The following is a 15632-nucleotide window of genomic DNA, read 5'->3' on the forward strand; positions in this document are numbered from 1 at the left end:
TCTTAATGGTTGGCAGGGGTTCAAAAACGTATTTCACTCAATGAAATGCAAATCAGTTGCTATCTTTTATTTAAGGTTATTTTTTCGATTTTTCCTTTTGATGTGCTATCTGCCACTGTTAAAATAAACCTACTATTGAAATGATACTGTTCTGAGACTTTTCATTTCTTTGTCATTGGACAAACTTACAAAATCAGTGAGGGGTCAAATAATTATTTCCTCCACTGTGTGTGTGTGTGTGTGTGTGTGTGTGTGTGTGTGTGTGTGTGTGTGTGTGTGTGTGTGTGTGTGTGTGTGTGTGTGTGTGTGTGTGTGTGTGTGTGTTTTTGTTTTTTTTTTGTTTAAAACTTTTAAAAACTGAGCCGAAACTGGGTTTATCCTCTGTGTATTCATGAATTCACTAGTTTAGGAATGTTATTTACCGTATATTTGCAGTTTTCATGAATCCCTTGCTGGTTCTGCAGTCCTCTATTACAGGACACTTGCAAACATTCTGTATGCAGAATGTTTTAGATAGTGGTCAAAAGAGAGATGATTCATAACCAAGAAGTGATGTAAGACTTTCCAGAACAAAACTGAACATCTCTGTACAAGTGAATGTGTAATCAATGTTCTTTTTAGTAAGGGAAGTTGGTCTTTTGTAATTGATAGACCTCTCACACACACATTATGTATCTTGCATATGAATAGGTAGCATGCTTATTATTCAGTCCCTGGCCGTTGTGCCTGAAGTGCTGCTTTATTGTGTCTGCATTGCCTGTGTGTACCTTAGTCGAGCTTGACAGCAGCTCAGGGAATCGAAATAGAAGGCCTGGGAAGCTTTAGATTACTTTTTCTACATTACCAGTAAATGGCAGAGCATGCTAGCACTTTTGTTACTGGTTCTAACAGGTACTGCATTGTAGAAATCCACTAGAGGGAGTATGACATCGTCTTTAGACTTCATAGTGACTGAAAAAGCAAAGCTGTAAACTCTTGGGAAGATTATTTCCCTAATGCTGGGAATACACGGTTCGTTTTCTGGCACTCTATTCTCCTCTCCATCGTTGTTGCTGCTCGATTCTGCAGTCGATTCTCTTATCTTCCGCTCGTTTTTTCTTATCTTTTTCCATTCACTTCTATCAGAAATCGAGCGACGAAAGGATCGAAAGGGAGATCGGACATGTCAGAAATTATCTATCGAACCATCTAATCACCTCAAAAATGAACAGTGTATAGCATCACATGTGTTGCTGGGATAACCTGTGTGTTGCTGTGGCAATGTGCTTTACCATAGCAACACATGCTACAATCTTACCGCTGTTTGGTACATCAGGGCCATTATTTTATATGTAACTAGTAACCTTAGCCCGTTTTAAAAATGGGCTAGGTCTGCCTGCACTCCTCCAAGAGCGCATGCGTGCGCCCACACGCCGCTCATGCGTGCGGCCGCATGCTGCTCATGCGGGCGCCTGACCCGCGCGCACATGGCCGCCCCCTCTGGCCCCGTCCTCCCTCTGCTGTACAGTCTCTGCCTGCACGGGGGCGCACACACAGGAAGTCAGGCACAGGGACACAGAGACACTTGCATATTAATATAGAGGATGCTGTAGTCGTGTGACTGCCCATGGTCAATAGTTGTGACCTGTCTCTGCTCCAGTCCCAGTTGCACACTCCAAACCCGGGGCCAGATTTACCATAAGGCACTGTAGGCACATGCCTACATGCATCTGATGAAAAGGAGGCTCAATCCCCCTCCCAGCCCTCCCTCCTTCCCTATGCAGTGTCCTGGTGAGTGTAAATGAGGTTACTCGCCCGGCTCTTGGCATTTCACTAACGAGATCTCCCTTCAGTCAGGGGCACCTCTAGCTATTTAATACTGAGGTTCCTATAGCTCCTTAATACTTGGGGCCACCACTTATAACGGACAAGGGAGGAGTGACAGCTGGGAAAGACAGCACACTTGCAATGTGGTTCGGTGGGTGTTTGTAGGATCATGGAGGGCGAAGTCTAGGGTGTTAGGACATCTGTGCCTATAAGCTCCTGTGATGTAAATCCGGGTCTGTCCAAACCTTCATCCTGGTTTTGCAGACCAAGGTAGTTCTGCAATAGTCTGCCCTCCTGAGGTTTCCGTTTAAAATTAAGGTTATCCCAGGCTTTCTTTCTTTTTTTCCTCACACATTGGAAACTTTGGTTTCAGAGCTGTGCTCAGTCATTATATGTGTGGCGTACTGTTTGTTGATGAAATTGAAACTAGAAGACCGTTTTAGTGTGGTTATGTGTGCTAATATTTTTGATGAGTAGGATGCTATTGGACAATCGTTGCACAGAATTCATTTATTTTTTTTAATGCAGCTTACAAGTAATTGGGGATGATTAACATTCCTCTTGTAAAAAAAAAATGTATTTTTTTCTCTCTTCTCAGATAATGTGTAAAATGGCCTCCATGGTGGGTAAGGATATAACTGAGAGGTTAATCCTTCCGCGCTTTTGTGAGATGTGTTGTGACTGCAGGATGTTCCATGTCCGGAAGGTATGTGCATCCATACTATACGTTTAGTGATTTACAAGTTACAACAGGCACTTAATGGTCCTAAAGCTGTGTACTATTTACTGCTTTCAGAGTACATATTTCAAATTCTGTTTTGATCTGGATATTAGTGACATCCTTTTCAACCATAATAACTCACTACTTAGCAGTGCTGCTCGGATACCCCTTTTCAAAATCCGGATCCGATTCGGATCCGGATACCCCGCTATCCGATCCGGATCGGATATCCGAATTCAAAATTTTCCGATCCGAATCCGATTCGGATATCCGACCCTAGTATCCGATCGGATTCGGATATCCGTGTTTAATCCCGGAAGTGGCCTTTAAATTGCTTTAAAAAGGTTTTTTAGGGTATATGAGGCATGTAGCATCATAATTGTGAAAAGGGAAACACTGATGATGTGGGGAGTGGACTTAAAATCCCCCCCCCCAAAAAAAAAATGGCTGTCAATCAACATCAGAGTGGTATCAGGAAGCAGTCGTACTGACGCAGTTGGGGCCTCCCCACAACTCGGACAGCAGACACCTCCAAAAAAAATTACACAGCTATTGTGTTTACATAGTTGACCACGGCACTGTTGTAGGTACCACGGCACAGTAAAAAATTAGGAGAGGTTCCAGGAAGCGGTCGTACTGACGCAGTTGGGGCCTCCCCACAACTCGGACAGCAGACACCTCCAAAAAAAATTACACAGCTATTGTGTTTACATAGTTGACCATGGCACTGTTGTAGGTACCACGGCACAGTAAAAAATTAGGAGAGGTTCCAGGAAGCGGTCGTACTGACGCAGTTGGGGCCTCCCCACAACTCGGACAGCAGACACCTCCAAAAAAAATTACACAGCTATTGTGTTTACATAGTTGACCACGGCACTGTTGTAGGTACCACGGCACAGTAAAAAATTAGGAGAGGTTCCAGGAAGCGGTCGTACTGACGCAGTTGGGGCCTCCCCACAACTCGGACAGCAGACACCTCCAAAAAAAATTACACAGCTATTGTGTTTACATAGTTGACCATGGCACTGTTGTAGGTACCACGGCACAGTAAAAAATTAGGAGAGGTTCCAGGAAGCGGTCGTACTGACGCAGTTGGGGCCTCCCCACAACTCGGACAGCAGACACCTCCAAAAAAAATTACACAGCTATTGTGTTTACATAGTTGACCATGGCACTGTTGTAGGTACCACGGCACAGTAAAAAATTAGGAAAGGTTCCAGGAAGCGGTCGTACTGACGCAGTTGGGGCCTCCCCACAACTCGGACAGCAGACACCTCCAAAAAAAATTACACAGCTATTGTGTTTACATAGTTGACCACGGCACTGTTGTAGGTACCACGGCACAGTAAAAAATTAGGAGAGGTTCCAGGAAGCGGTCGTACTGACGCAGTTGGGGCCTCCCCACAACTCGGACAGCAGACACCTCCAAAAAAAATTACACAGCTATTGTGTTTACATAGTTGACCATGGCACTGTTGTAGGTACCACGGCACAGTAAAAAATTAGGAGAGGTTCCAGGAAGCGGTCGGTCGTACTGCCGCAGTTGGGGCCCCACAACTCGCACAGCACAGACACCTCCAAAAAAATTACACAGCTGACCATGGCAGGTACCACGGCACAGTTCAAAAAATAAGAACCTGGCTTCATGAAGATGGAGTCAGGAGGTTGTGGTGGTAAAGGGTGGTTAAGCAGGCCAGGCATAGTGATTACCACTCAGCCACTTAATTTCCCCCTCTTGCCAACAACAGGGGCCAGGAACTCACCAACTGCCCAAGCCTCGTTCATCTTTAAAAAAGTCAGTCTGTCCACAGACTGGCCTGACAGACAAGAGCGCTTCTCAGTGACCACGCCACCGGCCGCACTGAAGCACCTTTCCGACATAACGCTGGAAGGCGGGCAGGACAGCACTTCCAGGGCGTATTGCGCCAGCTCGCCCCAGATATCCAGGTGCTTCACCCAGTACTCCAAGGGGTCCACAGGGGTGTCGGTGTCAAGCCCGCTATAGGACCCCATATAATCGGCCACCATCCGGGTCAGGTGCTGGTTCTGGCTTTGAGAGCCGGATGCTGCTGCAGGCACCTCCTCTGTAGGCAGCGGTACTGGTGTGGCATAGAGCGCCTTTGTCAGAGACAGCAGGTTTGTTGGGCGCCTGCTGATGCTGGATGCAGGCACCTGCTGCTGTGCTGGCTGGACTGAGACAGCAGGGGGGGTGGGAGTCCGGGGGAAGGCTTCCTCCAAGCGCCGAACCAGAATCCGCTGCAAGTCCCTGATTCGGCGCACAGGGTCTCCTCCTACAGGCAGGAACTGAGCCAGCTTCCCCTTCAGCCGTGGGTCCAGCATCAGGGTGATCAAGATGTCCTCCCGAGCACTCATCTCCTTCACCCTTGGGTCTTTGCGCAGGCACTGCAGCATGTGCGCTGCCATAGGGAAGAGGGCTGCCATCTCTGCTGACCTATGATATTCTGCACCGCTGACAGTGCTGTCGTCCTCCTCTGATTCCGGAGCCTCATCTTGCTCTCTCCACCCCCGCACTACTGCAGCTGCACTCCGCTGTGCCCCCTCCTCTTCAAGGTCAGGGACCTCCAACTCCTCCAAGTCCTCCTCCAACTCCTCCGAATCCTCCTCCTGCTGCACAGAGGTGGACTGTGAAGTGTGCTGCTGCTGCTCCTGCTGGATCAAGGCTTCCTCTCCCACTTCCAGCAGAGCATCGAGGGCCTTGTCCAGCATGCACACAATGGTCACCCACTCACACAGCGACGCATGGTCCCGGCTGACCATGTTGGTGGCCTCCAGGAAGGGTGCCAGCACAAAGCACACCAGCTGCATTTTTCCCCACTCAGCAGGGCGGATGATGTCTGGGAGGTGGGTGGTGCCGGTCCCCAACAAGTTGGCATCCATGGTGGCTCTGGCCAGGTACAGGTTGACAGCCCGCCTCTGTTCAACCAGACGTTCCAACATCGCCAGGGTGGAATTCCAGCGTGTTGGAACGTCTATAATGAGGCGGTGCTGTGGGAGGTTCAGCTCCAGCTGCACGGCTGTAAGGGTCGCTGTGGCACCACCCGAGCGGCGAAAATGACCCACCGTTTTCCTTGCCGCTCCCAAAAGAGTGTTCATCCCCTGGTAGGTGTGCAGGAATTTCTGCACCACTAGGTTCAGGACGTGGGCCAGACAGGGGATGTGGGTGAGGTTTCCCCGCTGGATGGCGGCAACCAAGTTTGCCCCATTGTCGGCCACCACCTCTCCGACTCTGAGGCCTCTGGGGGTCAGCCAACTGCTCTCTTGCTCTCGGAGCTTGGCCAAGACGTGGTCTGCCGTCAGCTTGTTCTTGCCCACCGTGACCATCTGCAGCAGCGCTTGGCAGTGGTGGGCCTTCACGCTGCTGCTGAGGCGGGGTTGTTTGGCGGCGGATGGAACCGGATCAGAGCTGGAAGCTGCTGCACTTCCCCTGACCCTGCTGCGGGGTGGCACCACCCACCGGGGTGATGATGCTGCTGTCTCCTCTTCACCCCCTTCCACCAAACTGACCCAGTGCGCGGTGAAGGACAAATAGCGGCCTGTCCCGAAGCGGCTGCTCCATGAGTCCATTGTCACATGGACGCGCGCACCAAGCGCATGATCCAGCCCACGCTCCACGTTGGCCTTTACAAAGCGGTGCAGTGCTGGGATGGCCTTGCGTGCAAAGTAGTGCCGGCTGGGGATTGGCCAATCCGGCGCTGCGCACTGCAGGAGCGCACGCATCCGGCTCCCCTCCTGCACAAACGAGTACGGGAGGAGCTGGGAGGACATGGCCTGTGTCAGCAAGCCGTTCAGCTGGCGTATGCGACGGCTGCCGGGAGGCTGAGCCCTGACCACAAAAGAGTCACTCAGCAGGGTCTGGTGGTGGGGGCGTTTTAGGCTTGCACGGGAAGCTGAGGAGGGAACAGAGGAGACCACTGAGGAGGACTGGCTGCCTGAAGAGGCCTCAGTGTCAGCAGGAGTGGCAAAGGTTGTTATAGTGCTCTGACCTCTGCAAGGGCCAGCGCCAGCTTCCTTCAGCCTCTTGAATTCCTGATGCTCAGGTTTGTGCTTATTGCCCAGATGATTTATGAAGCTGGAGGTGCCATAAGTGGAGGGGTGAGACCCTCTGCTCAGCTTCACATGGCATAATTTGCACGTAACATACTTGCTATCCAGTGAGGGCAGATGGAAAAACTGCCATATTGGGGATTGGTGTTTTCCCTTACGTGGCTCAGAACGGGATGCTGCTGTGGATTTTCTGCCGGTGGTGGTTAGGGCCTGGGGTTGAGTGGTGCGGCTGGTGGTAGTCGTGCCACTGACAGATGGAGCAGCAGCCTGCGGGTCACGTATTCCATGCCCACTGCTGCTCCTGCCAATCCCTGAAATGCTCAACCTGCGTGCCAGACCCACTGACTCCTCCTCCTCAGAGTCAGAGCTGACATGCCCCTCCGGTCGCTGGTAGTCCGGGTCCTTCACCTCATCATCAAACTCCCCTTCATCAAACTGCTGGGATGATGAGCCCGCATCAAATTCCTCTTCTGCTGACACATCATGGACGGGCTCCCCCCCAACAATTACTGTCAGCATCTCAGACTCTTCTGAAAAGCCAATTTTGCAGAGAATATTTTCTCTAGGGCTAGGGCTGGTGGTGGTGGTGGCCTCACTGTCACTGGCTTGCTCCTCGTCATGCGCCATCTGCTGCATCACAGACGCGGCGTCCTTCTCCTCCAATCTGCGCCGCTGACCCTGCTTGAAAATGGACGCAACACGGTGCTGCGTCTCTGCAGCGTGACTGCCAGTGGGTAGCGGCGGAATGCCTGATGCGGCAGAACTGCTGCCAGAGGCCGTAATGTTGCTCACTCTCCTTCCGGCCTTTCCCCTCCCCCGTCTCACACTGCCAGTGCCAGACATAGTACTGTACAAGACTCACTGTCACTGATGAGTCGACGTCACAGATGATGTGTGTGGGGTACTTGGTGCACTTTTATTATTGGCGGCGGGCTTGGAAATGATCAGCAGATTGACAGACAGGAGTACAACAACTAAACACACTGACACTGCTCACTCAGTCAGCAGCAGCACAGCAGCAATAATCTGTAGTACTAGCACTGTCTGCAACTACACAATACAAAACCACAGTAGCAGTAGTAATAGCAGCCCAGCCAGCAGCAAGGAGCCTGGAGTGTGTGCACACAGACACAGCACACACAAAGACACAGGACCTAGTAGCAGGCACAGGCAGCGCAGCTGCTGCAGCTGAAAGACTGACTGACAAGACTGACTGACACTAACAAATTACACAGACTAGCTAAGCTAACTACAACACAGTACAACAGTAAAACCAGAAGGTGTTTTAGTGTTAAAACGCTGGGTTATCACTTGGATAATGTACTTGCTTCAGCCAAACACACTGGACAACCTATCACAGTGGCAGTCACAAAGCAAGGACGAGATTCTTAACATGGCCCCCTCCTTATATACAGGAGGGACTGGCCAAGGTTCTCCTCTGTGATTGGGTGCTTGGGCTTAGGCTGGGAGCGCTCTGATTGGCTGAATGACGTCATGGACATAATGTCCATGGTTACAGCACCCGGATTCGGATATCCGACCGGTATCCGCGGGTATCCGGGTTATGAGACCAACTATCCGCATAGAGCTATCCGGATTCCCATCCAGCTATCCGGAATCCGGATCCGATCGGATAGGCCTAAAAAGTTCGGATATCCGAGTCTATTCGGATATCCGGTATCCTGTTGAGCAGCACTGCTACTTAGCATAATGTTGGGGTGCTTAGTCACATTGGACCTATCTTCATCATTTAATCCAATCAGAAAATATATACATCTATTTAATACTGCAATGTTAGCAGAACACATGCACCATTACTCTAGAGCAAGAGATTGCCTGCTTTGTGATTCAATATAATGACCGGCTGATCAATACAGTAAGTTGAACTTGTTCAGAAATTAACTGTACTTTTCCAGGAAACTAATGAAAAACTCCTCACTGAAATTATTCTGCAGTATTTTATATTTATAAATTTTCATTCTAGGTGTGTGCAGCCAATTTTGGAGATATCTGTAGCGTTGTTGGACAGGATGCAACCGAGAAGATGCTGGTGAGTTGTATTGGAGAACATGTGATCACTATAATACATGCATCAGGCTGGATAGGATGTATGCGGGAGACTCCTCACTATTCCTAGATGCACAGCCCAAAGGCCTTTTCTATTTCTTATGAATTGAGTTGGGAAGGCTTGGTATGTCTTCCTGTTAGGTCTTTGAGTGGTTTAGATTCCTTTTGCAGAGATTTCCATGAAAATGTTATGCTTGCTAATACCAATGACTGGTACAGGAAGTAAAATTATCTTTAGTGGCGATACAGACTGCAGCAGGAACCTGACACATTTTAGTTCTTCAGTTTACTAATAATTTTGAATGGATCTGAATCTCAGATTTCACTCACTTCTGTTCCCTGTTAAAACTCCATCTCAGTGGGAACACTGAAAGCAATAAAAAAGGAATATATACTTTTCTGCTTCAAGTCATAGACACGCATATCCTCAGAAGAGTTTACATCTATTATCTATTGGCTGCCACACTTTTGAAGGGTTATTTTTACTTTTGCTTCAAAATTTCAAACGGGTATTGATCATACCGGGTGAGTTTTTTTTTTTTAAGGCCATTTTGAAAAAGAAAGCATTAACCAGTTCCTGACCTTGGTAATTGAAATCTACGCCCTATTTGATGCTGCTATCCCTGCCAGGGCACAGTTTTCGGTCACGCCGCGCGGTCTCTTCGCTCTCGCTGCATTTCTCGTCCCTGCATCGACTTGCCCTGCTGTCACACTAACAGCAGAGCTCCCATATCAGTTCATTTCATTGGCTCCTGACCTCACAGTAATCAAATTAATACATTTGCTGTAGACTTAGATACTGCACGACTCCTTTTGTAATTTAGCATTATAAAAAAAATTTCACTTTCAATTTGCATGAATTTTCAAAACTTGATAGTAAGCTCATAATGCACTGCTTGCTATTCCACCTCAGCCACAGTACTGTTTGGGCAACTTGTGAAGAGGCTGTCCTCCCATTTTGCTTCATTAATAATTAGCAGCACAGAGCAGAAGCCATTGTTTCTGGTATCAACATCTTGACTAATTAGTTGTCTGACTGCAAATTACAGCACTTTTGTCTATCTACCACTTTGTTAGAAATACCAGGGCTGTGGACGTGGTACAAAAATCATCCGACTCCAACTTCTCAGTTTATGAAACCACCGACTCCATCTCTGACTCCAGGTGCCCAAAATTGCTCCGACTCCACAGCCCTGCTAAATACTGTAGAATATTGTTTTATGTGGCCAGTAAAATGGTGTAAAAAAATTAAAATGGTTTCCATTCATAAGTCCAAAATATAGAGCTGCCAATTGCACACAGAGGCTGGGTCTGCATATACTGCCCAACCTCTGTTGCTATACCGACAACACCCCCCCCCCCCCACAGGCCCCCCTGCGCTCTGCTTGACCCCCATAAATTATACGCCGAGCTGTCGACATGCAGTGTGTCGCAGTCGGCTGTTTATCTCTGCATCTGTCAGTCTCGGCGCTCCCTTGCCTCTGTTGCCGCTCCACGCCTGTGTCCCTTCCCTCCAATCAGCGGGGAGTTGGGCAGTATATGCAGACCCAGCCTCTGTGTGCAATTGGCGTTCTTGGAAGCCACCTCGGGTTCTCTTTAAGGCACTACATTTTTCCACAAAACTATTATTGGTATTTATGGATTTTTTTTTGTTTTTTTAGTACAGTTATTGAGTTAAAATCTGCGTAAAACGTTGAATCGTAATGTGTTATTTGTTGTCTTACAGTTGCCGCGCTTTTTCCAGCTTTGCTCGGACAATGTGTGGGGTGTGCGGAAGGCCTGTGCTGAGTGTTTTATGGCGGTGTCTTGTGCTACATCTCAAGAGCTTCGGAGGACCAAGCTATCATCTTTGTTTATTAACTTAATCAGTGACCCATCTAGATGGGTATGTGTGATCAGTAGTTTTAACTTTTTGAATGACACAAAAATGTAAATATTTCAAGCATTTTGTGGCCTTTTTTTTATAATGTGCAGTATGTATTTATAGAAAGTACAAAGGGTGCTTGATGACAATGGTATACATTCAGTTTTACATATGATTTTCTCATGTGAACTGCAGAATTGCAGTTGAAATCAGAATCCGTTTATTTCGCCAAGCATGATTTGGGTCATGCCCGGAATTGGTTTTAGCAGCACAGAATATCTTAGAACTTTGTTTACACAGACACACTGACAGTAGAAGAGAGCAGTAATGCAGCAAAAAAAGAAAAAGGATAATCAAAGTAATCATAAAAAACAACAGTAAAGCAACTCATCAGCAGATACAGAGACATTTCATGAGGAGCAGCACAGAGACAAGTAGAACACTAATGTTAACATTGGGTGTGTCAGTCTACGTAGGTGCTTCCCTGAGTGGCGGGGGACCCCGAGAGGCTCGTACAGAGTTCAAGAGTCTCACTGCTGTGGGGAAAAAAAGTGTTCCTGCGCCTTGATGTCTTGGTGGAGATGGCCCTGAGTCTACGCCCCAACGGGAGCCGTTGGAAGAAGCGATGGCCTGGGTGCGACGGATCGTTGGAAATCCTTTTTGCTCTGGAACACATCCTGGCCTCATGAATGAGCTCCAGAGGGGGAAGGGACTTCGAGATTATTTTCTCTGCAGTTCTGATGACCCTCTGGATTTTGTATCTGTCACTGGCTGTGGCCCCAGCGTACCAGACGAGGATGGAGGCGCAGAGGACAGATTCATCGTGGCGGAGTAGGACTTTATGAGTTCGTGGACCATACCGAACTTTTTTAGTTGCCGCAGGAAGAAGAGTCTCTGCTGGGCCTTCTTTTGGGTTGAGATGGTGTTGGCTTTTCAGCTCAGATCGTCCGTGATGGTCGTGCCCAGGAGACGGACACTGGAGACCCTACTGACTTCGGACCCATTAATATGGATCGGGTGGGGGGTGGTGGTGCTCCGCCTTCTGAAGTCAATGACCATTTCCACAGTTTTGGTGCTGTTGAGCACTAGCTTGTTTTCCTTGCACCAGTGACTGATTCTTTCCACCTACTGGAGGTAGGCCCGTTCACCGTTCTTCCTAACAAGGACAACAATTGTGGTATCATCTGCGAATTTGATGACTTTGACGGAGTTCTCTTTGGATGTGCAGTTGTTGGTATAAAGTGAAAACAGAAAAGGGTGACAGAACACATCCCTGTGGGGCTCCCGTGTTGGTTGTTCTTGGGCTGGTTGATATGTTTCCAAGCTTCACAGTTTGGGACCTGTTCGTAAGGAAATCCGTGATCCAGCAGCGGAGGGTGGGGTGGACACCAAGCTCGTGCAGTATCTGTGGACATATGGTGTTGAATGCCGAGCTGAAGTCCAAGAGGAGCACTCTGGCATACGAGTCCGGTCTGTCCAGGTGGTCTGTAACTAACTCCAAGCATATGTTGATAGCGTCATCCGTGGACCTATCTGCTCTATACACAAATTGGAGTGGATCCAGGCGGTGCAGAGTGGAGTGCTTAAAGGGACTCCGAGCAGTGCAGAAACTATGGAAAGATGCATATCATTTTAAAGCTCTCTTTCTCCTTTTTCCAATGATCTATAAACCGCCCTCCTACACCTTTTAGTTTTCGCTATTTTCGCTATTTTCGCGATTGAAATTGCCGCAGCCGCAATTTCGATCACGAAAATAGAGAAAACTAAAAGGCGTAGGGTGACGATTTAGGGGTCGTCAGAAAGAGGAGAAGGAGAGCTTTAAAATTATATCCATCTTTCCATAGTTACATTGTATTACACAGGGCGACTTTTTCTCAAAGTCAGCAGCTCCATTCAGCAGAAAGTCGCCCTGTGTAATGCAATGTAACTATGGAAATATGGATATCATTTTAAAGCTCTCTTTCTCCTCTTTCTGGCGACACCTAAATCGTCGCCCTATGCCTTTTAGTTTTCTCTATTTTCGCGATTGAAATCGCAGCCGCTGCAATTTCAATCGCGAAAATAGCGAAAACTAAAAGGCGTAGGGCGACGATTTATATATCATTGGAAAGAGGAGAAAGAGACCTTTAAAATGATATGCATCTTCCCATAGCTTCTGCACTGCTCTGAGTCCCTTTAACCACCCTGGCGTTCTGATAAAATCGCCAGGGTGGCTGCGGGAGGGTTTTTTTTGAATAAAAAAAAACTATTCCATGCAGCCAACTGAAAGTTGGCTGCATGAAAGCCCACTAGAGGGCGCTCCGGAGGCGTTCTTCCGATCGCCTCCGGCGGCCAGAAGTAACACGGAAGGCCGCAATAAGCGGCCTTCCGTGTTTCGCTTACCTCGTCGCCATGGCGACGAGCGGAGTGACGTCATGACGTCAGCCGCCTCCGATCCAGCCCTTAGCGCTGGCCGGAACTGTTTGTTCCGGCTACGCTGGGCTTGGGCGGCTGGGGGGACCCTCTTTCGCCGCTGCACGCGGCGGATCGCCGCGCTGCAGCGGCGATCAGGCAGCACACGCGGCTGGCAAAGTGCCGGCTGCGTGTGCTGCTTTTTATTTCATTAAAATCGGCCCAGCAGGGCCTGAGCGGCAGCCTCCGACGGTGTTGGACGAGCTGAGCTCGTCCAGACCGCTCAGCAGGTTAAGAAGGACTAGGACCGCTTTCTCAAGTTTTCATGACAACAGAAGTGAGGGCCACTGGTCTGAAGTTGTTTAGGTCTCGAGCTCCCTGTTTTTTTTGGAACAGGGATAATGGTGGACTTTTTAAAATATGACGGGACCTTGCCTTCCCTTAGGGACTTGGAGGTTCATCTTATGCTCTACAACTGAACTTCATTAATATAGGGAACTGTCAGTCAGCACAGTAACGTAATAGATTTAGAATATCTCCAATCAGTTATTGGTTGCTGTTGGTTAATTTATGTAGAAATCTAACCTTTTATATAGCACATTTTATGGTTGGATAATCAGTTAAGTTCACTGCAAAAAGATCAGTGGCTCTGTTAGCTACGGGCATAATTAAAGAAAAATAAATGGCCACAGATCGCATAGGTTTTTTCCTCCTCACCCCCCTCCCCTCCTCCAAAGCACACCCACTATAAGGGCCCTACAATTTTCGATCCATTATACACTCATAAGTAGTCTTTGGGTAGCAAGTTTACTTCTGTGTTCTATTTAAAGGATACCTGAAATCATTTCTGGGTACAGTAGTTTGTCATTTAAAGAGACACTGAAGCGAAAAAAAAATTATGATATTATGAGGACATACTGGGCATGCTCACAACTCCTGTCCTCTTGTTCACAGCTCTTCAAGAATGTGTATGTAATGTGTACACTCCTCAATGCAATGTTCCTGGGTCGCAGCCATCTTGATAGGAAAGGTTAAGGTTTAAAAATTAAAAATGGCACAGATTAGGTCAGAAAGAAATAGTAAAAGTAATGTTTTTTTTTTCCCAAAGTTTTATTACATGTTTACGCTAGGGGCGTAACTAGGAATCACTGGGGCCCCCTGAAAATCTTTGGATGGGGCTCCCTCCCCCCACCTCGCTTTCTGCACAGGTAAACTGAGAACCAATGTTATTCAATTGGCTAGTGCGCACTTGAATGTGTTTTCCTCAGGCAGATAAAAACAGTAGTGAAGCACTGCAGGCATTTTCTGTATCAATTACAATAGCTTGTGTGATAAAACGTGCATACGGACACCCATGGTGTACAGAAAAAAACTGATACAGTAAAAAACACACTCAGAAAACTGAGAAACAAGTGTGCTCCCATCCTCCGCTTATTACTCACTGTATCCATCTGTGATGGAGCAAAACTGGCTCTGCAGACTTCTCCAGTCACACTTCAGTACACAGCACTTGGGGAGGGATAAAGAGGTTGGGGGCTGAGCATTGTGCACAAGAGCTTGCTACATACTGAATAGGGACTGTCTTCAACTTTGTATGATTCCCTATCAGTGGCTGAGCAGATGCAGTTATTCGGACAATTGTGCAGAGAACAGAAAGCATTTTCTCTATGCGCCCTTAGTTGTCAGTCTCTCAGGACAGGGAAAATTAACTTCTCCCCCCATGGGGGCCCTCTATGGCTTCTGGGCCCCCCCCTGCGGCTGCATCCCTTGTAGGGGCTATTGCTATACCCCTGGTTTATGCTAACTTTAGTAAAACACATAAAAAATTTTCTTAAGTTTATTTTCACTTCAGCTGTGCCTTTAGGCCTTAGTCTATCTGGCACAGAGAGTATTATGTTAGGTTTGAACTAAGGTAATTTATGTGTGTTTCTGGCTCCCAACAGAGGAAGTGTTCCTGCATAGCTTCACCAGATCGAACTGGAGTAGATCTTTATAATGTCCACTAAAGTCACAAAGCAAAAGCAATTGTAGCATAATGTATTTCATTTTAGTCATTGGAACAGTCAGAAATGATGATTGTGATTTTGTCATTACACAGGTACGCCAAGCTGCCTTTCAGTCCCTAGGGCCTTTTATATCAACTTTTGCAAACCCATCCAGTTCTGGTCAGTACTTCAAAGAAGAAGAATGTAAAGACGGCAAGGATGTAAAACAAAGTGAATCTGGTGAGAGGTATGGGAATCATCTTTCTTATACTGCTGCATGTTTTCAATTAAACTCTGCCCCACAATGTTAATGTAAACGTGCACATTAAGTTTCTCTACAAAATTATCTGCATTCCCAGTACCAACCCCCCTTCCCCCTTCTGCGGCATCAGATTTCCTCTCTAGTGCACCAATATACGTTTACCTGTTAACATCACTGTACCCTTGTCTCTTCTAAAATCTCAAACACACATTGGACGGAGCTCGGCCAAGCCAGACGCTCAGGGTCATCCTAGCCAAGAGTCTAGTGTGTGTATGGTGATTATCTCCCCCCCCCCCCCAATGGCATTTAAAGCTGCAGCGCAACAGACACATTCATTTGAAAATGGTGTAGCTGAATGATGGTGCTCCCTGCACTGTGTCCCTGCATAAATTTCAATATATTGCCCAACTGCAGCCCTACCTGTATATCTAAATTTCCCCGCTGCCTCTCTGTAATTTAAGCTCTGGCTAT

General features: G+C 47.7%; 1 protein-coding gene across 1 annotated transcript in view; it reads left to right on the forward strand.

The window, feature by feature from the left end:
- The first annotated feature begins 2408 nt into the window (after positions 1-2408).
- Positions 2409-15632, forward strand: part of PPP4R1 (protein phosphatase 4 regulatory subunit 1) — a 50737-nt gene continuing 37513 nt past the window's right edge. The window contains exons 1-4 of the mRNA XM_068237170.1: positions 2409-2512; positions 8577-8642; positions 10386-10544; positions 15013-15146. Coding sequence (XP_068093271.1) covers positions 2417-2512; positions 8577-8642; positions 10386-10544; positions 15013-15146 — 455 coding nt within the window. The 5' untranslated portion in view covers positions 2409-2416. The remainder of the gene's footprint in view (positions 2513-8576; positions 8643-10385; positions 10545-15012; positions 15147-15632) is intronic.

The sequence above is a fragment of the Hyperolius riggenbachi genome, chromosome 5 (assembly GCF_040937935.1).
Source record: "Hyperolius riggenbachi isolate aHypRig1 chromosome 5, aHypRig1.pri, whole genome shotgun sequence".
In the NCBI taxonomy this organism is placed as follows: domain Eukaryota; kingdom Metazoa; phylum Chordata; class Amphibia; order Anura; family Hyperoliidae; genus Hyperolius; species Hyperolius riggenbachi.